The sequence below is a fragment of the Dermacentor albipictus genome, chromosome 3 (genome assembly GCF_038994185.2).
Source record: "Dermacentor albipictus isolate Rhodes 1998 colony chromosome 3, USDA_Dalb.pri_finalv2, whole genome shotgun sequence".
Lineage (NCBI taxonomy): Eukaryota > Metazoa > Arthropoda > Arachnida > Ixodida > Ixodidae > Dermacentor > Dermacentor albipictus.
Genome location: NC_091823.1, coordinates 18,342,148 through 18,364,943, shown reverse-complemented (window position 1 = coordinate 18,364,943; position 22,796 = coordinate 18,342,148). Strand labels below are relative to the sequence as shown.

The 22,796-nt window shown below is 47.3% G+C and overlaps 1 protein-coding gene across 4 annotated transcripts in view; it reads right to left on the bottom strand.

The window, feature by feature from the left end:
- Nucleotides 1–7,798: 7,798 nt before the first annotated feature.
- LOC135896975 (leucine-rich repeat-containing protein 15-like) overlaps nucleotides 7,799–22,796 on the bottom strand; it is a 77,999-nt gene continuing 63,001 nt past the window's right edge. For 3 of the 4 annotated variants that reach the window (XM_065425536.2, XM_065425537.2, XM_065425538.2), the window contains 5 exons: nucleotides 15,316–15,466; nucleotides 14,716–14,964; nucleotides 12,257–12,463; nucleotides 10,590–10,904; nucleotides 7,799–8,804 (listed from right to left, as the gene is read on the bottom strand). In XM_065425536.2, the coding sequence (XP_065281608.2) occupies nucleotides 8,436–8,804; nucleotides 10,590–10,904; nucleotides 12,257–12,463; nucleotides 14,716–14,964; nucleotides 15,316–15,466 (1,291 nt within the window). In that variant the 3' untranslated portion in view covers nucleotides 7,799–8,435. Of the gene's footprint in view, nucleotides 8,805–10,589; nucleotides 10,905–12,256; nucleotides 12,464–14,715; nucleotides 14,965–15,315; nucleotides 15,467–15,559; nucleotides 15,602–22,796 lie in introns of those variants that run through there. The other variant, XM_065425541.2, reaches the window with a different exon arrangement.

Sequence of the window (22,796 nt, the reverse complement as noted above, 5' to 3'; positions counted from 1 at the left end):
GGTTCATGTATGCCCTGGGAAATCGGCCTCTTTCTTTCTCGACACTGTCTTCGTGATTTTCGGGAACGCACTGCTCCTAACAAGCTACGCCCTCTCTTCTTGGCTTCTCCACACCACAGCACGCATCGAAGCATTCGCACTCGACTGCACGGCAGTGCCTGTGCGCACGTTAGTATGACGTCATGGACTTCAAAGTTTTTCCGCATGTCCGGCCATTTTGCTTCACAAAAAATGTTCAGAACGCGCTAGCTTGAATCCATTTCCTTTAGCCTGCAACGCGTAATCCTCGTTTATTGATAACTATCAACCAGTCGTGAGCGGACGCTTTCCGAACCTCATGACGTCACGAAAAGTAACGCGCGAACATCTGTTTTCCTTTAGTGATGTCATATATACCATGTAGACAGATGCCCAATATTGGAAGGTAGGCCAAGATTCAGATAGAATTAATAGACATTCAGTTCTGACACGTTGAACCCGGTCTAATTTCGTTTTTGTGCCTTTCTGTATTGCAAGTGGGATTTACCCATTCAGCTTAACTTAATTCAGTGTCGGGCCTTTAAAGCAAATGCCTCGACGGAGTGCGGTTAGTTTGGCTGCGGAATGACAGAAAATTTTGTTCCCTGAACCTGAGAGACAAGTAACTTGAAAGAAACATGGCGCGGAGTGTGAAAAAAATAAATAAACAATGTTAAGTAAGTTTAGAAGAATTGGTCCGAAAACTATCTTTCGAAAGGCGAAGGAGATAAGCGCATTGTCGTTAAAAACGAAGGACTATCGCCTTTTTCGGGCCATCTCGGACACATTCAACATATATGCGGATCGAAAGAGGCATTTTTTGCTGTTATAAAGGATTTAGGCATGTACAGTGCTCACGGAATGAAATGGGACACGGAGCATTTAGTACAACCCTACATATGTGCGAAGTACGCGCGAGCACTATGTCATGTCGCTAGGAATTTGGTCACCAAAGGTGACGAGGACCCCGATGTAAGCGTTCGCGCCAGAATTACGTCGATGTGACACGAACTCCAGCCGGTTGAAACGAAAGTATGCGCATTACTTAGCCCTAAGTTGACGCGTTTCATTCCGAGAGCACTGTACTGTCTGAAGCTTTATACAGGATGTACTACATAGCTTACACTAATAACAAGCCTAACAGACGGTATACACACGGCAGTTCAACTTGTTCAATTTTTGGCACAGGCGTGTTGTCCGCGTTCAACATATAACCAGGTTTCACTGCATAAGAACTAACGCCGCTGAAAGTGGTTAGATGGTTATGAACGTTTGAATTCACAAATACGTTGGCCTTTATGACTCACCGACGCGCATAGATAGACAGCAGATATTTTGTTAGTGAGCTGCTTTCCTTTCTTATATATATATATATATATATATATATATATATATATATATATATATATATATATATATATATATATATATATATATATATATATATATATATATATATATATATATATATATATATATGTTTTTTCTTTTTCGATATCATTTATATATCTACCAACTCTCCGAGCACGCTATTGTAATACCATTCACTTATATGTTTTAGGTTCCTTTCTTGTTCAACTGCCATGTATCCAAGGTTCAGTGGGTCGAAAGTCGTCCTGCCACCGCTGAAGACTGAACGCACTTACGTTTTAGGCCACTGTCTGATATCTTTTATCATCGATAATTTCTTTTTGTTTCTAGGAGTGTACATGGGAGAACTACAATTGAACATTATTTTAAAAAAAAGAACTAAATACATAATGGGAATGCGACTATAACCTCGAGACTGTCGGAAATTCTGTGCATCAGCAAAACATATAAAATAACAAATAATAAAAAAATGGAATACATAAAAGTATGACAAATAACGAGAAACACAAGCAGTGGCGTCTAAGGTGTGGGAGGGGGGTGCGAACCCCTTCGGGTGCAGCGCTCAGGTTGGTGTAGGCAGTGCAGAGGGGTGCTGATGTGGCGAATAATCCAGGCGCCTTTTGCTGAGCGAAGAGGATCCAGGCGCCTTTTGCTGAGTGGAAGAGTGAAACTGTGCAGTGACTACACTAGACATGTCGCCCTTGAGACGTCGTTTCACAGATACAGCTGCGTAGCGCTAGTTGTAACTGCTGTAGAAATACTTCCCCACCGATGACGACTGCGCTAGCGGACAGTGGCAGATTGGCATAAATCTGCTCTTTAATTTCCTCACGAAAGCTCATTTAAAATACCACACGTTTTACTGAAACTGTATTCTTCTTCGGCTAGTAGCCTACTATTTCTGGCTCTTGACTTTCCTCTTCTTTTGAAGTTTCCTCCTTTCGAAGTGCTTAATTCAGCTTCACTGAAATATGCGGATAATATATTCTTGTATATACCTATGCGGCTACGTATCCAATGTGCACCACACGTGGCTATGCACCAATGAATGTGCACCACACATTCATAAGCACATCGCTATACAGGTGTTTCTATACATGCTCAGATTCCATTTCTTGTTTTATGTGCACGTTTATCTTTATTATGTTAAGCTATAACATTAATCTGACGAAGACTGTCTGCTCCGTACAATTATCTTTTAGAAGTTTTCTTTCTTGAAATAATTTTAAAAACGCACACTCCTGTTTTTCTGCTTGTTAATACAATATAAACACGTAAATATGCGCTTACGATGTGATCTCGTGTTGAATTGGAAGCTGTGTGGTGCACATCATTACTTTGGATATTTCAAAAAGAAATGAATATAATTAGTCGTTAGCTAAAAAAAACAAACTAGGAAGACACTATAAGCTGAAGCATGCCACAAGGATCAAATTGTGCTTCGTTGCTTGAAAATGAGAGAGCAAGGTGTGTCGCGGCGGTCCACTGCCCCGGGTCCACTGAACACACGTACGTTTCCGTGACAGTACTCACGGGAAGGTTCGCACGAATATAAACACTGCCATAAGCGAAACTGAAGGGTCTGCCATACTGAAGGTATGCTAGTGGCTTAGCACAGTTCACACATAAACGGAAACGTAACAATGCAGCGGGGAACGTTTCGGTACGCAAATTGCGGTGGCGCCGTTATTTTGCAGCTTTCTTGATATCTTCCCGTTCAGCAGAGTTCTAATGACGAGGGCACTATAGGACACACAACACCTAGGCTGTCGATTCAGCTGCTCTAGTTGTAATATATTACGTTGCTGCGTGACGAACGCACTAGCATGACACGCCAGAGCAAACTAGTTTGTTCCGTCCAACGTTTTTCTGAAGCCAAGTATCTTGCTCTGTGGCCACAGTCTAATCGGACCGAGTATTTATTTCGCTCCATATTTATTTATTTCGTATTTTTCTCTCTGCGATTGCGTGATCTAAATGAAGTGCGTAGAATAAGGAACGCAAAACGTAAAACGGGGAGGTGCAAAGCGTTTACACCGGTTGCTCCGGTCCAGACAATCCACTTGCTCGGTTCGCCACTGCTGCACTCTTGCATTGATACAACGTACCAGCCGCAGTGTGGATGAGTCTCGCATCTCCAGATGGCAGCACCAGCACCAACCTAGTCGTGTGGCATGTGGGGCCGCGATTTTCATTTGGCGTTGCTGCAGCCGTTGCAATGCCAGTCATCAACAACGTTGAATCACAGAATAAAGAGCCAGCTTGTTGAATCGTTGCCATTATTTGCTCCGGCCAATCCGTCAATTTGCTCCGGCCATCCGCCAGTGCTACCCTCTTGCTTTGATACAATGTACTAGCCGCAGTGTAGATGAGTGTCGCATCTCCAGATGGCAGCACCAGCACCAAACAAGTCTGTTTTTATCCGTTGTTGCACCAGTTGCAATGCCACTCTCCAACAACGTTGTATTGTTGCCGTTATGCAAACAAAGCAACGAGCGTCACGGGAGAACAAAAAAGAAAAAGAAAGAAAAGGAAAACGCAGAACTGAGCGTGACGTGGCCCGATCAGCGTTTCTGCGACGCGCGACGCGCTGAGTAACCACGAAGAGGTTCGCATCTTGTAAACACAACATGAAAGAAGGAAATGAAATAAACTTTCACACGTTGTTTGGAGACGTCCTTTGGCACATACCCACTTTGTACGTGTTTGGCCGATATACTTGGCGCACGAAATAAGAAATTAGAATGGAGTACTCATATGACATAAAAACGAAACGCAGTTCATAGCAATGTCCACGAGCATTCTCTCACCGCTCATCAGAGTTTAATCTGGCGCCAGATCCAGACTAAAGCAAGTATTTCTCCGTATCTGGCACATTTATTTTACGCTGGTCTTCATAATCCACAATGTACCACCTGCCGAGCGCACCGGGCAGATTTTTTCCTCTGTTTGTGGAACTGCCCCACGCTCATGGCGGTAGAGCATATTCCCAACCCTTCCTTTTCCTTGAAGGAGGCCGCTCTTCGGGCCACTTGCTCGGATGACCAGCTCTGGCTGGTGGACCGTGCTTGCCTAGAGATGTCGGCCAAGGGGCTCCCGGACGTCTAGGGGCCCAACCACATTTAAACAGATCCAATAAAGTTTTATCCAGCCATCCATCCACGAGCGCCTCCTGGCATTATTCATTTTTTATAGGTTCGGTAAATCCTCGTTGTAACGAAATCACTGTATTCCAAGTTTTCCGAGATTCTGAGTGCACTGTATGCATTTCATACCGGATTATTTGTAGTGTATCATACGTGATGAGATGACGCTTTCCTTCTGCTTTATTTTTTTAATGAACTTGGAGAGGCAAAAGTGACTACGAAGCCGCTCTGCCACGTGGCAACAACATTTTTGCGACTGCGTAAGGTGATGAAAGTCGACAAACGATCAGCTACTTGCAGGTATCAGTAGAAGTTCTGCACTGTCGTATCACCGCTATCGAGTGCGGTTTTCTTTAACGAAAGTTTCATGAACGCTCTCGCATTTAAATTTTCTTTACTTTTTAGTAAAACTCGCTTGTTACGAAGTCCGTTTCCCATTATGCGGCGACTCCGTTATAACGAGGATTATTTATTGTGATTTACGTTAACTGTGAGGTTTTGCGTATCGAAGACTCTGAAGTGATGCATGCTCGAAATTCTGCTGATCGTGCCGTCACTTGATCCTTCCGATCATTTTTTTTCTTTTTTTTTCTTTTGGTGACACGTTAGAAGGTCATGCAGCCCGTGCAAGCGCAAGCGCGTGCGAACATAAACGTAGCTATAACTAGAATATAAAAAGGAGACACGCTTCTTCATGGTGCACTACGATCAGAGCCCCAGAGAACGTTCGTATCTCCATTACGAAGAATGAGGCAGACCAACATCAACATCATTTATATTCTTGAACCGCGCGGAACCAAAAAGATAGTAGTTCGTCGCTGGTCCGGGCCAGCTGCAGAGTGCACATCAGCCGGACGATCGGATGACAAAGTCCAAGTGACGCCTGTTGCACTGCCTTGACCTTGCTTGGGATGACCTCCTGCGCATTACAACCTACACGCCCTCCGAGTTTGTGAAGAATAGTACGCGCTGGGTTGGGGGCAATAAAGATGCGCACGCTTACTAGTGAGACATGCGGAATGGTCTGAAGGCTTCCATCATGACTGCATGAGGCAAGAACGTGTTAGAAACAAGAACGCATCACTGCACATTCCAAGTAAGCGCGATGTAGACGGCGACAACAGAAAGAGGAGGCTTGCCGCAGTTTATTCCATGGCGTTACTTGGTATCCTTCATGAGCTGGTGGCGTTCTTCGTTTTTGCGTTGCGTTGCTCTTGATAAATTTTAGTTGTTTGACAGCACTCATTCTGTGTCCACGTTTTGGTGTTGTCGTAGTCTTCCGCACTGTTATAAATTATGTGCCTTCATTCCAACTAGCCCAATTTCCTGCCTTACTGTCACTATTGCAGTGTCACATTGGTTCTTGGGACAATGTTTCCTGTACAATGTGCACGAGCAAGTCTACTAATGTCGGCGAAATGACTTAGCACTGTGCAACCGCAAAATCGTTATACACTTGTTTGAGCGGTTGAGCAAAAAACTTCGCCAAGGAGCCGCATGAAACGCATTGCTTTACAAGCAGCGTGATTAGTTCAGTTTCCACGCCACGAGCATGCTTCCAACACTTTGGGTACTTTGACAAAGGAAAGCTATAAAAACTCCAAAGCATCTAGGGGGGAATTGAAAATAATTAAAGAAAACGGGAAAGAGGGGAAAAGAAGCTGCGGTCAGAAAGCGCAACAACTGCTTTCCCTGTCTTTAATACGAGGGCGAATCACGAAGTCTTTGCTCGCATTTTTTTCTTCTTCTTTTTTTGTAGCAAAAACGGCTGCAAATGCGAGGTCCAACATATCCATTCCCAGCGGCGGACCTTTCCTGGGCCGGCCTGGCATTCTTTGCCGGTAGCTCCGTGGTACAGTGCTACTGTCAGTTGTTTCAGATGGCGGTTGTGCTTCACACGTACACGGCTGCAGTGTACTAGAATCAATGTGCCACAGCGTACGAGGGACGAAGTGTGATTGGTTCTATAAGGAGCAAGGGACGCACGCCCATTGAAATCCACAGGGAAATGCAGCCCGCGTATGGGGAAAGGTGTGGCACTTTGAGAAGTGTGAGGCGGTGGTGTTCGCGAAAGGCCGTGAAGACTTTTCAGCCAGGCCGTGTGCGTCGCTGACTGACGACAGGGGCATCTCAAATTTAGTGCTGCGATGGGACACATCCAGAAGTACACGTTGCTAGGCTAGTCGGTTCATATTGCTTAGTGGCGCACCCTTTGTTCCCTTCCGTCCTTCCTTGTTTGCGCTAAGTGATCATATTTATGGTCTACTAAGCTACGAGACACATGTCTGAACCGATGCGGGGACTATGTGGAAAAATAGTGTAAGGTACGTAGAATAGTACGTATATTTGTAATTACCTGCATGCACCTTATAAAATATAGGGGCAAAGAATATCTGATTCGCCTTCGTATATATGACAAAACAAGTATAATTTCTGAAGGCCATAAACGCAAGAAGACAAGACAGCCTGTGAACGTATTGTTAGCATGAAGGCCGGCATAGTGCAATGATTCATTTCGCTCGATTCTATTTCTTTGGCATCCACAGTTAAGTGGAAGCTTTAGGTCGAGCCCAAATCCGACGCGGCCTATTCAAATACATGTAAAACGCAAAAAAAAAAACACGTTTCATTGAGATAAACCCTGGGCCGATTTTAATGAAATTTGTTGCATTTGAGAGAGAAGCTTATAGTCTACTAACCGTTGGAAGCGGAATTTCGATATAGGTCCTGAATTTTGTTGAAAAGATTTTCAAAAATTTGAAGGTTCGAAAGAAATACAGAAGCACGAAGTTTACAAACTGATATCTCTGCATCAAGAACAGATATCGCGGTGCTGTAAACGGCATCCATTAGATCATCCAAAGGGGACAAATTCGATGTATCATTTTATATCTTACGTGAATTTCTTACGTTGTTTACAAGGGTTCTGCAAAAGCTCTACTTTCATATTACTAAATTTTTCTAGATTCATGTGTAACACATCAATTTTGTGCGCTTTGGATGTACTATTAGATGCAATTCATAGAGTTGTCTTATCATTTTTCGTTGCTGAGTTACAGTTGTAAACTTGATAGTTTCGTTTCATGAAAATTTTCGATTTTTGCCAATATTTAATAAAAAATTGACGACCTAAATAAAAAATTCGAAACCAACAGTCACTAGATTTTAAGTTTTTCTTTTACATGCAACGAACCTCGTCAAATTTGCTGCAGTGGTAGAGGAAGCTATAGCTCGGGTGCTCCTATGTAAATACATGTAAAAGGAGAATTCGTTTTTCTCAGCAACCAAGGCGCCAAATTTGACGAGGTTTGTCGCGTTTAAAACAAAAACTTAAGATCTAGTGACTGTGCGTTTCGAATTCTTTATTTAAATTGTCAATTTTTTATTAAAAATTGGCAAAAATTGGCAAACCGCTAGCCGAACCTGATGATGAGGGAGAGTGCCGCTTTGACGAAGTGCTATAAGGAAAAGAACTGGACCCGAATCGTTAATAACCCCGGGGCAAGTTTGAAATTTCCACACTCAAGATTATATTGAAGCGTTATGAGAAAAGTTGTAAACGTACTCAATATTATAATGAAGCGTCATTAAAGGAAACGAAAATCAAAGTAGTAAAACGGGATGCTGGCGTGCCGGGTCTACGTGTATATACCATGGCTGAGCGCTTATAGAAACATGAACAAAAATAAGATATCGAAGCTGGCGCACAAGTCTCTGTGGGCCAGCCATGCGCTTCAGAAATAGCCGTATCTGTGCGAGGAGTTCCTTGCGGTGACCACTCGCTTAGCGTATAAGGGCACAACTGCGACCAGCACTGCTGAAGCGCCCACGGGGGACGCGACGCATGCCGGTAGGTGGGGTGCGCACCTTGCGCGCACGGCCAAATTATGGCGCAGGTTGTCAGAGATTGCACTGCGGGAGGCACGACGTTGTGGCGACGAGGCGCTGCAACCGGGAGCCGGCGACGAGCAGCAGCGGGACCAGCGCGGTCAGGTGCGCAATACTTGGCGAACCGGGTCGGAGTCGCGTCGCGGCGCCGCTCGTCTGCTGCCGGCCCGACAGCGGAGGGGCTTCGGGCCTCGAGTGCGGCACGAAGTGCTCGGGCAGGCAGCGCGGCAGCGTGTCCAGCGACACCTGGGCGGCCGACGCGTTGAGCAGGTGCGCGGGCGACGAGCAGAAGCCGCGCCGCCTCAGCGACTCGGGAGCCCAGCGGAGGCGGCAGTCGCAGGGAAGCCAGTTGCCCGAGAGCAGCACGTGACCCACGGACGCCTGCGGGTGCAACACGTCCGGAAGCGGGGTCACTAAAGCGACGTGCAAGAAGGCAGGAAGCTTTGGCTCAGAGTCAAGGCTCCCTATCATGATTACGATAGCAATAAAGATACTGTCATCATCATCATCATCATCATCGCAGTTGGCACAAAGCATCGGTCCTTAAAAGGAGCAGAGTTGGAGTGCATTCTGCACGTGCGCAGTGCAGCTATAACGCAATTTCTGTGAGTACATACTAACTACGATGAAATCAGCATAAACAGAACAGTAAGGACGACACGTGTGGACATCAGTAATGAGTTTTCATCTTTATTATTCTCGCGTGATAAAGATATGGAGAACCGTTAAGAACAGAAGAAAACGCGACGAATGCATTCAACGGATGGCAGAACAAGTATGAAGGACAGTAAGGATAGAGTGACCAATGAAAAAATAAGAAAAAAATAAGAAAAAAAGTAGAAAAAAAGAAGGATTGTGACGAAGTAAGAATGTGTAACATTAAAAGTGCTTAATTGACTTCCCTTTGCAGTTTCAATCTTGCGGGTTTACAGGGAACGCTTACGGGCGGTACAGGAGCAGAAATATTCAAGGGGTCTGCGAAGAATAGCAGCCTACTTAAAAATTTTTATTCTGGGGTTTTACGTCGCGAAACCACCACATAATTATGAGCCACGCCGGAATGGTGACCCCGGATCAGTTTTGGCCACCTGGGGTTGTTTAACGTTTCCAATGCCCGGTACACGGGCGTTTCTGCATTTCACCGCCATCGAAATGCGGCCGCCGTGGCCGGGTTTTTTGCCCGTGACCTCGGGCTTAGCTGCGCAGTGCCGAAGCCACTACGCCACCACGGCGGGTAATAGGAGCTTAGTGCGTAAAAGCACAAGTTAAGCTATCATCTACGGCAAGATTTTTCCTGTAGATTCTGTCAGTAGTTATTCTTTCTCAGCGATGCATTTCGGTCAGAGTATCCTCCAGCTAAAGTTCATATAACATGATGAGAATGGATTTACCGACTGCATGGTGTGAAATCTTAGGCGCTCATCGTTGCCACCGCGTTAGTGCACAAAATGTGTGAAAGTGCGGCCGCTGACTTAGTAGCACGTAACAAGGATAAGCAGTGACCTTTATTACTTTGTTTTTATGTGTCCTGGTCTTTGTGCAGGTGAAGAAGGCTGTTACCAGCTGGCGGCTCTCAAAGGTTCATCTGTTCATTGTGCTTAGAGAGAGAGAGAGAACACGCAAACATGGAATCACGTGCGCGCGAAAAGCTATTACGAATGAACCACAGCGAGTACGTAGTTGTAGATGACTGAATATGTGTACTGCAAACCCATCCCTGCAAACGCAGGATGTAGACGAAATATCAGAACCACATCAGGAATTTAATTTCCCAGTATTGAAACTACAGTTGAAATCGAATCCGCACATAGATTGTAAATCTACCTATATGTTGTCTATATTAAATAATCAATTACTTATTGGCCTGTTTGTTTGTTTGTAATGTACGTAGCACAACTATATCACCGGCTTCTCCACAATGGTAGATTGTTGTATAGATGAAAAGATAATCCTTGCGGACTATTAGGCGGTACCTTAGGAATGCGGAGGCGTAATTTACAAAAGTAAAAAAAAAGGAAAAATAAAGTACACACTTCTGCATAGTCTATGGTTTGAACCAAAAGCCACAATTTTTCACCCTGCACAGACAGTCACCTTCAACGAGAAAATACAAAAAAGAAGAAATATTTCGCACAGTTCTTTTTCGACCGATTGAGGCGCACAAACCTGGTCGAGCGCGTCCAGGGCACCGGGCAGCACGCTGCCGAGGCGGTTTGCGCTTAGCCTGAGCTGGCCGACGGCTCGCATGCCGGCGAACGCGGCCGCCCGCACGGCCTCCACGGTGCAGCCTTCGAGCGTGACCCGGCGTGCGTGGCTGAGGCCGGCGAAGGCGCCGGAGTCGATGAGGCCGATCTCGGCGTCCCGGATGAGCAGCTCGCCGGCGTGCTCCAGACCCCGGAAGGCGAACTGAGGCAGCCGCTGCAGCCGCGGGGCCTCCAGCGACACCAGGCTCACGTTGCGCAGACCCGCAAAGGCGTCCGGCTGAAAGGAGGGGCAGTCAGTATAGAGTAATGCTTGGTAAAGAAATCATCGGGTTTAGGGAGGACACCTCAACAGCGGCGTACAGGGTAGTGTGGGTTATAGTAGTACTGCACCTGGATCTGGTCAGTGCACTGACGTTCACTCATTTCAGAAGCGTCATGTTACCGGTAAAGGCACGCAGAGCCCAACAAGCAGAGCTACGTGCGGTATGCTGAAACGACAATGTCTAACACGAGCACGTTCATCCTTCATCAGTAATTTCGCCCAGGAACCGGAACAGAAACATGGTAGGTACCTAAAAGAAGGCGGAGCGCGTGACTTGTATTTAGCTGCAAGTTATTCAGCGCTGAATACGGCTGCGTTCTCCGGCCATGCAGCTGCTGGCAGATTTGGAAACGACGGGGTACCAAGAGAAAGCTCCTAAGGAACATCTGGGGTCGGCCCGAACTGAATTGCTGGGCGCCTCCGGAAAAAAAAAAAGAAAAAATGGAGGACGCTTGGGCTTCGACTTCAAGAGTGGAAAACGATATCATTCAAAGATCCCTGACTGCTTCTCACGCTTCCCGGCAAATGTAGCTTATGTAACCGCAATGTCTGCCGGGAAATGCTGGCAGCGAACGTTATGCATGAAGGCGAGTTTTGTGGTTCAAACGCGTACTGTTGCGTGGGCCGCGATCGATGGATGGATGGATGCTGTAAGCGTTCCCTTTGGAACGGGGTGGTGGGTTGCGCCACCAAGCTCTTGTTATTATATTGCCTAATGTCCTACCAATGTTAAGAAAGGAAAGAAAAAAAAAGCACGATGGATTCCTACAACCAAACTTTCTGAAGCCCTATTGATGCGGCGGAGGCGAGCGACATCTGGAGGTGTTGCAAGAAAGCGGGCGCGCCGCTTTATGGCATTGGACATTTGCGCACGCCGGCGCACGGAAATCTCGGAGGCCATGGACGTTCTATGAATGGTAGAAACGCTGGAAAAGGGGTTTGTGTTTTGATTTTCCGCGTAACAAAGTTATGTTTTCTCGTATATTCAAATTACAATCCGACGCTATCATGTGTGGGTTGTGTGCAAGTCGTATTTTACGATTTTGCTGACGTATTTGACCTTGAGAAATTCATTTAGTTCACTAACTTCCTTGCGCTACATGGAGGGCCGGCGCGGTTGGCTACGCGTGGTTCGAAATGATCGTTGCCGGAACAACGGTCGACGCTGGACACGGAACGTCGACGCCGGATTTTCTGCGACACGGTGCAAGCTCCCTTTTCTAAGCTGGACTAACTGTTCGGATGAAGACGGAAAACGTACGTGAGGAATGAACAACACGTTGTCTCAGCGAGGAAGGCACACTCACCTCCATGGCAGCGAGACTCCGGGGCAGCCTGAGCGAGCCGACCCGGCTGAGGTTGGCGAAGGCGCGCGAGCGAAGCAGCGCGAGCGGGTTGCCCTCGAGCGAGATGCCGCCGATGTCGCTGCTCCCGGCGAACGCGACCGGCTCCACGCGAGCGATGCGGTTGAAGCCCAGCTGCAGCATTCGCACCCGGCTCAGGCCGGACAGCGACTGCGTAACGGACACGAAAGGAAGCCCGTCGTAAGCACGGCTGGATGAATCTAGGCAACAGAGAGCGATGCCACGTGTGATCAAAAACTAATGCAAAGCTATTAAAAAACGTAGTCTCTCACGGCGCAGCTGTTTGTTTAGGATGCCCGAACGCAGTCAATAAATAAATAAATAAATAAATAAATAAATAAATAAATAAATAAATAAATAAATACAGTGCAAATATTCTACCTACCTTGCTATCGCAAGTAAGGTTTTGCGTTTTTACTCATCTCGAAGGCACACGATTAAGAGGCTTCGGACAAGAGAATTTACGAAACGGGACAAGCACCAAGTATAACTTGTTATAGCAAGTAAAATCAAGACTAATCGGGAGGTAAGCGTACAGGGATGCTTACACTTAATTGTAGGGCGACCTACAATTTGTGCTTAAGCTATATAATACAGAATTATTATGACGCAGTAGCTTCCTTTTCTACTTCACTATTGCAAAGTGCAACTACTTAGCTTGGATTTGGTTTCAGGCGCTGTAGTTTCGAAGCACTTCGTGATACAACATTAAAAAACATTAATAGCGAGGCATTTCTTTATTTTTGTGACTATAACGGCACAAATGCAAACTTTCATAATGGTACAAAATATTTATGGGCGCAATTATAGTCAATAAACTTAGAGAACCGACGCATATTGCAAAACCAGAAAAAGAAAAAAAAAGCTACAATGTCATGCATGGGACGCTAGGGTGACGTATAGGAGAATGCCCATTTCCGTAATTCTGTGTCAGAACAGAGAACTCTGCGTATCGGACAGCGACTATGGCGAGCTGTACATCAAGTAACGTTAGTACTGGAATCTGGTGTTTCAGAATAATGGGGTAAGGGGCGGGGGGGGGGGGGTGCACTCAACCACGGCCAAACTCGCAGTTTCTCAAACGTCTGACACTGACTGACGCATTTTTCGCCTTTTCTATTTCAAATTACGTTGTGATCCTCTTTCGCGTAGAAAAAAAAAGAAAGAAAGACAACGACAACGGTCAGGTACACTTCTTCCAGCAAAAGCATAACGGTAAGCCGAAATGAAATTTTTGACGGGTCTATACTGCGGCGACTGCGCTTAGCCACGTGTGACGGGTGCGGTCACAAGCCAGCGGAAGCGCTCTCTCGCCATTTGAAAGATCGGCTGCTTGTCTACTTCGGGACGGCGGTCGTTGTGGCGGCGAAAGAATACGAAACAAAGACCTTTCGCGATCGTACCGTCTCACCGGTTTGTCGCACCGATTCATATAAGTTCGTACCGCTAAATATCAGCATGTGCAACAGGCAGAAAAAGACAATGCCGGCGACATCCTTCCGGCACGCCGAAAACCGCGACGCTAGTGCACAGATCACGGACAATGTTCTCCGCAAATCTGCGTGTCTTTAATGCTCAGTTTGCAACTCGATGTTCAATACACTCCAATTACATGTCAGTATCGTTTAGACAAAGCCCAATATGTTTGCTCCCTAACTGTTGCAGCTTTCTTTAATTGATAATAAACGAAGGCTTTAGTTGCCCGGTATTATGGCGACGGCTACTAGGTAATGGTAACGACGATAATAAAAAAAAAATATTCTAAAGTAAGAAATGACGCCATAGGTTCGAAAACCAGAGTGAAAGGAGTCCACATGTAGTCTTACAGACACACTGGAACATACAGAGACAAAAGGAAAGGACAGGCTGCACTACACACAACACAGAGTCTCGACAAATACGCGTATAATGAGTTCCCAACATATACAAGAGGCAGCGATGCAGTCCAAGGTGAGCTGGCGTATATACATAAGAAGAAACAAAATACACAGATTATACAAGGACGCACGGAGACACGAAAGTCATAGCCAGATGCTGGTATGTCCCACGGCTGACACCTTCGCCCTTAAGGATATATAAAGACATTTGATGTACACGAGAGCGAGCCTAAACAGCCGCACTTGCTATGAGAGAAGCCGAAATCGAAAACTGCATTAGTTCTGAACACCTGGTGCGCACCGAAAAGTTCGACAGCGATAGCTATTAAAGTTTAGTTCATGCAGTTCTCGTGCCGCCTGTCGCGACTATCATCATGTTTACCTGCCACAAAATGTCGCAAAAAAAAAAGAAGAAAACTTAACTTGTTGCCATCAGCGGTTCGATCTACACCCCTAAAGTATGATGGGGTTAGCCGTGAGACAAACGAGCAAGCTTATAGGCGATACAATTTTTAGTGCGTATACCTGCTGCGAGAGCACTGTGAGCGGGTTGTTCTGCAGGCTGAGCTCGTCGAGTCCGGCGAGCCCGCGGAAAGTGAACGGCGCAAGCGCCTGTATGCGGTTGTTGTCCAGGATGAGCTTGCGCAGCCGCACTAGGCCGCGGAAGCTGTCGGTGGCCAGCCGCTCGAGCTGGTTGCTGGTCAGCAGCAGCGCCACGGCTGCGCGGGGAACGGGCGCTGGCAGCTCCCGGTAGCCGGCCTCTTGGCACAGCACCTGCGCCATCTCTACGTCAGCTCCCGGGCGGCAGTTCAACACGCGCGACATCCACGCGAACGCGACGAGAGAGGATAGAGTCGAGCTGACGGACTGAGATCAGCCTGTCGTGCTCACATAACGTGCTCGACGAGTGAGCTAAGCGAGTGCTGGGTAGCGTTAGGCCAAGTTTATTCCGTAGGTCTGCGCCACTACACTCAGACGCATGGCACCTTTTCCTTTCATCGGATATAACGACGCAGAATCTAGTACTCGCCGCGATGTCGAATAACAATTTTGACCCCAACTCCATTCAAATGCTGATAACCGCTCGTATAGGTCGTAGTCGCAGAACAAATAGGAAGCGCATACCTGTAGTTCGAGGCAGTTGCAGCGCTGGGGACAAGCTTCAGCTGACCATAGATGAGCAGCAACGAACAGCAACCGCGACAGCCATAATATCAGCTTCGCCCGACAGCACCTCAGCATGACGGTGAAGCCGTCGAGGCGCCTGGGGCCAGTGCTGGACAGAGCCGCAGTATGGCAGTTCAGCGATCAACGTACACACACACGAGCAAAAAAATCGAGTTTGTAAACTGTTCAAGGTTTTACCTACATGACACCCGATGCCTTTACCGGCCCACGATTTACACACGTGCGTCATAGCAAGAACCATGAGAAGGAACAATATATCGCAGAACAGAACGAAAGAACGGAAGTGTGTGGTCCCTCCTGGTAGAAAAAAAATAATAAAAAATAAAAATAAAAATAAAAATAAACGACACAGCTGGCACACGAATTATAAAGGTTGGACAATTAAACAACCATCCCCAACGCCCACCCGCCGTGGGGGCGTAGAGGCTTTGGCGTTGCGCTGCAAAGTCCACGGAAGCGGGATCGAATCCCGGCCTTGGCGGGCGCATTTCGATGGGGGGAAATGCAAAATCGCCTGCGTGCCATGCATTGGGTGCTCATTAAAGAACCCCATGTGGCACAAATTATTCCGGAGTCCCCCACTACGGTGTGACTCATAATCGCATCGTGGTTCTGGCAAGTAAAACCCCAAAATATGTTTTAATCCCCAACGCCCGGCTAAACTGTCAGACAAAAGAAAAAAAGATAAACGACCCACTCGGCAAGATTGTCAGTTCGCATGAATACCAGGCATCGGCAGCGTGTGCGATGGTGGCCGCAAGAGCGGCGACAACTGAAAGTGCTTTAGGCAAAAGAGAAAAGGAAGATGGAGCAGGAAACGGTCGATGGCCCGAGAGAGTTTGTTGCACAGTCGTGTCCCGCTCCACCGCGGACGAGGCCGATAGAGGACCGGCACAGCGGCTGCTCGCTGGCCCCGAGACGCGATCGGCATGTGAACGGCCTGGCGCAGGCACCACCGCGACGGAGACCGTGCGCGCCAGGTTTCGGCGCGGGACGGTCGTAAGCGCCGCTCTGCTCCCGCAGCAGGCGTCACGTGCGCACAATGCGGCGCTCACACAGCGATGCGAAGCCACCCGTCGCGTTGCTGCCTGCCCAGTTTGTTCGAACGAGCGGACGTGATTCAGGCGCCCTCAACGTGGCCCCATCGTCGACGCCCGGCTCGCCGCTAGGCCTACAATAGCGAAAACTCTGCTTAGATCTACAGATCGGCCGAAGACACGCAGATGTGTTCATGGCGAGCTTTCTATATGGCTGTCTGACGCGCCAGAACTCTCCCGTATTTCAGGGAGGCATAAACGGCCCTACACTAAAACCGTACGCTTCTGCGGGAGCTGGTACCGCTGACAACTACAGAAAGCATTGGGATCAATGGCGCGAAAAGGCACGGGCAGAGAGACACAAAACAACAAAACAGCGCAAACTAATAAAGGCGCCAAGAAACCTATACTTGTGGCGCATTCTTGAACACAGGCGCTTCAAGCTCCTGACTTCACTAATATGTCTTAGAATAAAGAAGAAAAAAGAGCACGTTCTTATCTGGCAGAAGCCGCGCCAGCTCTTAGTAGTCGGCTGCTTGGCAGAGTACCTGGGCCACCACCATGTCCGAGCTATGCGGCAGTTAATACACATGTCGCCTGCCTCCTTTAAATTATATACGGTATCTTTCACGTGACAGAGTATGCTTGACTCTAGCATGCTTATAAGACGGTATTTCTTTTTATTCATATTCCGATTTGTTTGTGTCTCTATATGTCCGTGCCTTTTCGCGCCATTGTTTCCGAAACCATTGCCGAGCTAAGTGGCCCAAATTAAGCTGATTGTGATAGAAAAAATCGCGCGCGCGCGTTAGCTGGGGATGGTGCGCCGGCCATTCATTATAGCCCAAGGCGTGATAACCAAAGTGCGGACCACTAAAGAAATGCTTCTATCGTGCCATACGCTTGACGCTTTCGGTTTCTGATCCGTGGATATTCTAATCAAGTACACTACAAGACCAGAATCTTGTCCAGAGCTTTCAAGATGTCCATGCCCAGATGCGTCAACTGAACACGGAGGGACAAATTTCCCATTAGTGAAATTTGTATCCCTATAGTTTCTTACAACGTTGCACCTAACGTTTGAGTAAGTAGCACGATCGCGGCGTTCCTTCGTATTTTGCTAACCATGTACAGAGCACAGAACGGATGCAAGCATCGTGCCGACCATCTTCTCCAACGGTGTTTCTCTTTCTTGCGCGAGCGCTATCGAGTCACTGAACAAGAAGCCGGGCCCAATTGCTTTCGTATACCGCTTACGCGCACGTAACGGAACCGGAGAAGCACAGAGGCAGCTGTGCGCCTCGTTCGTAATGCAAACGCTTTCTGTGCACACGAGTCAAGTGCCTCGTTTTTTGCAGGGAAGCCCACCGCTTGCCAAAACTTGCAATTTGAAATTAGGGAGACCCGCGTGCTTCTTGCTTATCAAACAGCAAGGCCCGGTGGTGGGATTCTTAAGCGCTGGTATTCTTATTGATATGCAGCGGTGTGTCTCGCCTTAGTTTTACCTTTTGGATTCAATTACATCTTTTCAATGGTGCGCTCGCCTGTATAGACTTTCCTACTATCCTGGCACTCTTAAGTATGTAATATAGTTATTGATGTAAATGGATTTGTGCATCGGTGATACCTCCTATTATATTATGGTGGGCTTTTCCGGTGGCGTATGCGTATTATTCTTATTTCGGTATATTTATGGAAGTCGAACATTTCTTTTTTGTCCCAGGCCGGCTCGTCTTCTTAAAGGAACAAAACCACTCTTTAAAGCGCACTTATTTCCCCCCTTTTTTTTCTACTCAGTGACGTAGTTCGTCAAAACGCTTTTTCTTACACATATTATGCTCTTACGCCCTGTAATTTATATAGTTCAGCGCCGTGGGTTAACTGCGCGAAACGCCAAAAAGAAGCCCTGTCTGTACTCTCGTATGTCTGACTTTATGGGAAGGAGGTCAGTAAGGACAACAAGAAACAGAAAGAAAGCAAGCAAACAAGATTGGATGGATGGATAGATAGATAGATAGATAGATAGATAGATAGATAGATAGATAGATAGATAGATAGATAGATAGATAGATAGATAGATAGATAGATAGATAGATAGATAGATAGATAGATAGATAGATAGATAGATAGATAGATAGATAGATAGATAGATCAAATTATTATGGAAAATTAGTACGAACAATGAATGGAGTTGGTGCTTATTCCGTCACGAGAAGGTTGCTTTAAGTGCAACAATGACGGCTCAATAAAAACTTGCGATGTTGAGTTTAAATTTTCGTTATTATTTGACGTATAGTAGAACAATTAAGGGCACGTCCATAACAGCGATTTAGTTATTATTACTCGCAAGTACTCCTTGCCTCACATTTGATCATGGTCACTTCGTGTTCGCAATGTATGGCGGTTGCATAAGCCTCATGACAACAGTGTCAACATCCCTGTATTGTATTGTATTCTGCTGGGGTTCTACGTGCCAAAACCACGATTTTATTGTGAGGCACGCCGTAGTGGGTGACACCGACTTAATTTTGACCACCAGGGGATCCTTAACGTGCCCCCAATGCATGACACACGGACGTTTTTGCATTTCGCCCACATCAGAAAGCGCCCGCCGCGCCAGGATTCGATCCCGCGACCTCGTGCTTAGCAGCGCAGCATCATAGCCGTTAAGCCACCGCGGCGTGTATCCTTGTATGTGCAGTGCGGTATAATTTTTTAAGAACGCGCATATTAGTTAAAAGAAAAAAGAAGTCATAGCCTGATATGGTGTCTAGAAATATTATAGGTAGAGCACAAAAAGATTATTTAGAGCGGAGACATGCACACAAATAGTCACCTCGTAAAGAACAGGGACTATGTTTTTCTGCGAAGATGAAACTGACGCTATAAGATATATGACAAGGTCACCTTACCCTGACAACTAGGGCATTCGCATACTCTAAAACTGCTTTCAAGCTCTCGTTTCATTTGTAGTTGCACGAGCTATGTACATTTTTGAACCGTGTAACGTTATTTAGCAACCAGCTCTTTATGAGCTCAATACACAAAGAAAGACCACGTAGTTCGAAATGCTCGTGTGCCGAGCATTGAGTGAACCTGTGTGAAGTACTACCTTTTGGTTAATCATCACAGTGCTACCGTAATATGCATGGCGTCTTTAAATGTGAGCATCTTATCTCTCTGCCCTTTTGCGTTCTCCCTCCTTAAGTATGTGGCCGCCTTGACTGCTAGAGGTGCTGGCTGCGACCAAACAACGGCTCTCCAGGTGTGCCAGTCATCTGTACTCTCAGGCATGATGTACGCGTTACCAGTCCTGAACACAACACCTAGTTTGATAGCCCTACTGGAACAAGATCACCGCGTTGCCCTTCGACTAATGCTTCGATTACCTCATGAGGCGCAATCTGTTGCATTACTCACTGAAGCGCATCAGTTACCCCTGAGGCTGCAAGCAGACCAGAGAGCTCTATATCATATTGAGCGTATGCACCGCGCATCGAATGGTCAATCGCTCCTCGATCGTCTCATTCTCCGCCCGTTATCACGCATGGGAAAAATGGCGGAATTATTTATGAATATCACTCACATTTCTAAACATGCTGCTTCAGTTACGCCTCCACATCCAAAAGATATAACGAAACACGTATTCCCCATTTACCTCACAATCCCTGACATGCACAAAAAGTCTGATACGGCTGTTTCGGCAATATTCCAATTGGCTCAGTATCACATGTTCGAAAAAAGGAGGAAATAACTTTATTGGGCCCTGAGGAACCCCTCCCCACCCACTCTTGGTTTAGTGGTCGGCAGGGGTCGCGGGCCGCACCCACGTTGGGACGGGAAGCCCGTGAGCCTCCGCCCTTTCGTGAGCCCTTTGGACGGCCCGGAGCTGGGTCTGGTGGTCGTCGCTTCGCAGGGCGTCCACCAAGTCTTCTTCTTTATTGAACACGGTGCCGCTTAACGCGGAGCATTGCCAGAGTACTTGCGCTAGCGAGCAGTACGATTCGCCACAATCCGGACATTGCGGCTCTACCTCTGGTGAATAAAGGCTCAGACTGCCTCTCGAGGGGAACGACCGTGTCTGAAGCATTCTGAATATCGATGACTGTGGTCTAGTGAGTTTAGCGTGGGGGAGCGGGAAGGTCCTCCTCGACAGCTGATAGTGTGTTGTTATTTCGTTGAAGGTGAGCAGCGGGTCTCAGTGCTCCCCTCCCTCCCCGCCACTTCACTCGCCACGATCGCCGCGGTGCGTGAGTTCTCGCGCGCGGCCGTGCGCCAGGTCGTTGGCGTTGGGAAAGTCGGGGTGCACGTTAGCCCCCATGTGGGCCGGAAACCATTTGACGATGTGCTGACCCGCGGCTCCCTCGGCCGCCGCTTCCCCCGATATCGAGCCCGAGGCGAATGTTCTGGCCGCCAATCGCGAATCTGTGTACACGTAAGGACGTTCGGGGTCCCTCATTCGAAAAGTTTCCAGATTATCTTCAAGTATTCACAGATGCATCTGTACACAGCGACGGTCAAGGAGCCTCTGCAGCGTTTTTCTGCCCCTCGATTCAAGTACGGCGTATCTTTCAAATACCTCATCCAACTTCACCAACAACTGTGGAGCTAGCAGCGATTAATGTTGCACCGAAATACGTGCAAGAGGAGTTAACTACATCGAAGATTGCCATCTTTACGGACTCTCGCGCTGTCCTTTGCAGGTTACAACACAGTGAGATTTATTGTCCATTTTTGCGCAGCATTACTGACTCTGCGAGCAAAATTTCATCCCGTAGGGTATCTCTCGTTGCTCAAGGGATACCTTCACACGTAGGAATCGCCGGAAAGGAAGAGGCTGATCGGCTCGCTTCAACTTGCGCTCATAACAACTGTGACTGCCCAGAAATTTTGTGCAAGCTTGATGACGCTCGTCTGCTGATTCGTCGCCACCTACTCAAGTAGCATCCAGACCAGCGCGTAGCAAATGAAACGTTCCCTCCCTGTATTCGCGGTCGAGGCTTGCCTCGTCGCGCTAGAGCACAACTACTCAAGCTGAGGGTTGGCTGCGTGAACGTGCGCGAACGTTTACACAGACAAGGAGGTGTGGCAAGTCCATCGTGTACGTCTTGTGGCTGCGGCGAGACACTTCAGCACCTTGTATTTGAGTGTCCCGCTTTCAGTGCGCAGCACATGTCGCTAGTGAGAGACTATCATCTCCTTGGCGTGCGGTGTACGGCACTCGACGAATGTTTGTACCCCAGTGGTTGTGCGTCTAAACGTGATCAGGCTCATCGCGCTATACTTACTTTTCTAGAGTTAGCTAACTTAGGTTCACGTTTGCAGCGTCGAAACTATTCTATTCAACATTCTGTAGTAGCGTGACCTTCAGTGACCGGCCCTACTGTGTGTGATCTGTACTGTGTTCAGCTTTATTCTTTAGAAAGAGACGATATTGGACAAGCGGCTGTGACAGTGATGTTACGTACCACGCAAGAGTGATGGACTTTAACTAATGATGTGTGTGTTGTGCTATGTGCTCTCTCTCCCTCTCCCTTCCCCATCTTTCATCCCCCATCCTGCTCCCATGTGTAGGGTAGCAAACCGGTTGAGCTAAACTGGTTAACCTCCCTGCCTTTCTTTCTCCACTTTTTCCTTCCTTCCTTCCTTCCTTTAGATTTGTCCTGTTGCTCTTCCTTTCCTCTTTCCTCCCCTCCTTCCATTTCTGTGTTGCTGTCAACTCCCTTCTAAAGAGTAGGCATGCGTTGTGCCCCTTCCGGTGGCAGTTGCCAGCCTGCTCCTCGCTTTCCCTTTCCTGTTATTTGTATATATGTGTTCAAAACAAATAATAACAATAATAATAATTTCTTCACACTGTAATGTTACTGTTGCTGATTTCGCCATAGCTAGCTCATCTGCAAACTATCTTTTCCTGCTCTCATCACATAAGACGCTGTCCGTCATATTTTACCATATTGCGCACCGTGGGCGCGCGAGTAAGTCAGTTAAAGCGGCATGTGCCGCGGCCTACACACATCGTATATTAATGCACGAGGCTACATACACAAAAGTAAGTAAATAGATAAATTAACCCAGCAACCAGATGCAGGATATTGTGCTCCGGAGCACGTGACGCGGAGGAAGGACCGTACGTTCTTTTGATAGTGCGCAGGTGGCCCTTGCTCTCTTACGTACGGGCAATATGCCGGCTAAGCAGCATCGCAACGCACTTCTTGTGACTCGCGTTTTATACACTACACAGACTCTTCAGCCGCTGACACTCCCTGGCAAGCCCAGTCCTGCAGTTGGTTCTCTGTGTGCGCTTATACCGACACGCACGTGGTTCGCCTCGCATTCCTCACTGCCCGAAGGCAGGGGAACTGTTACCTTTCAGTGCCTCGT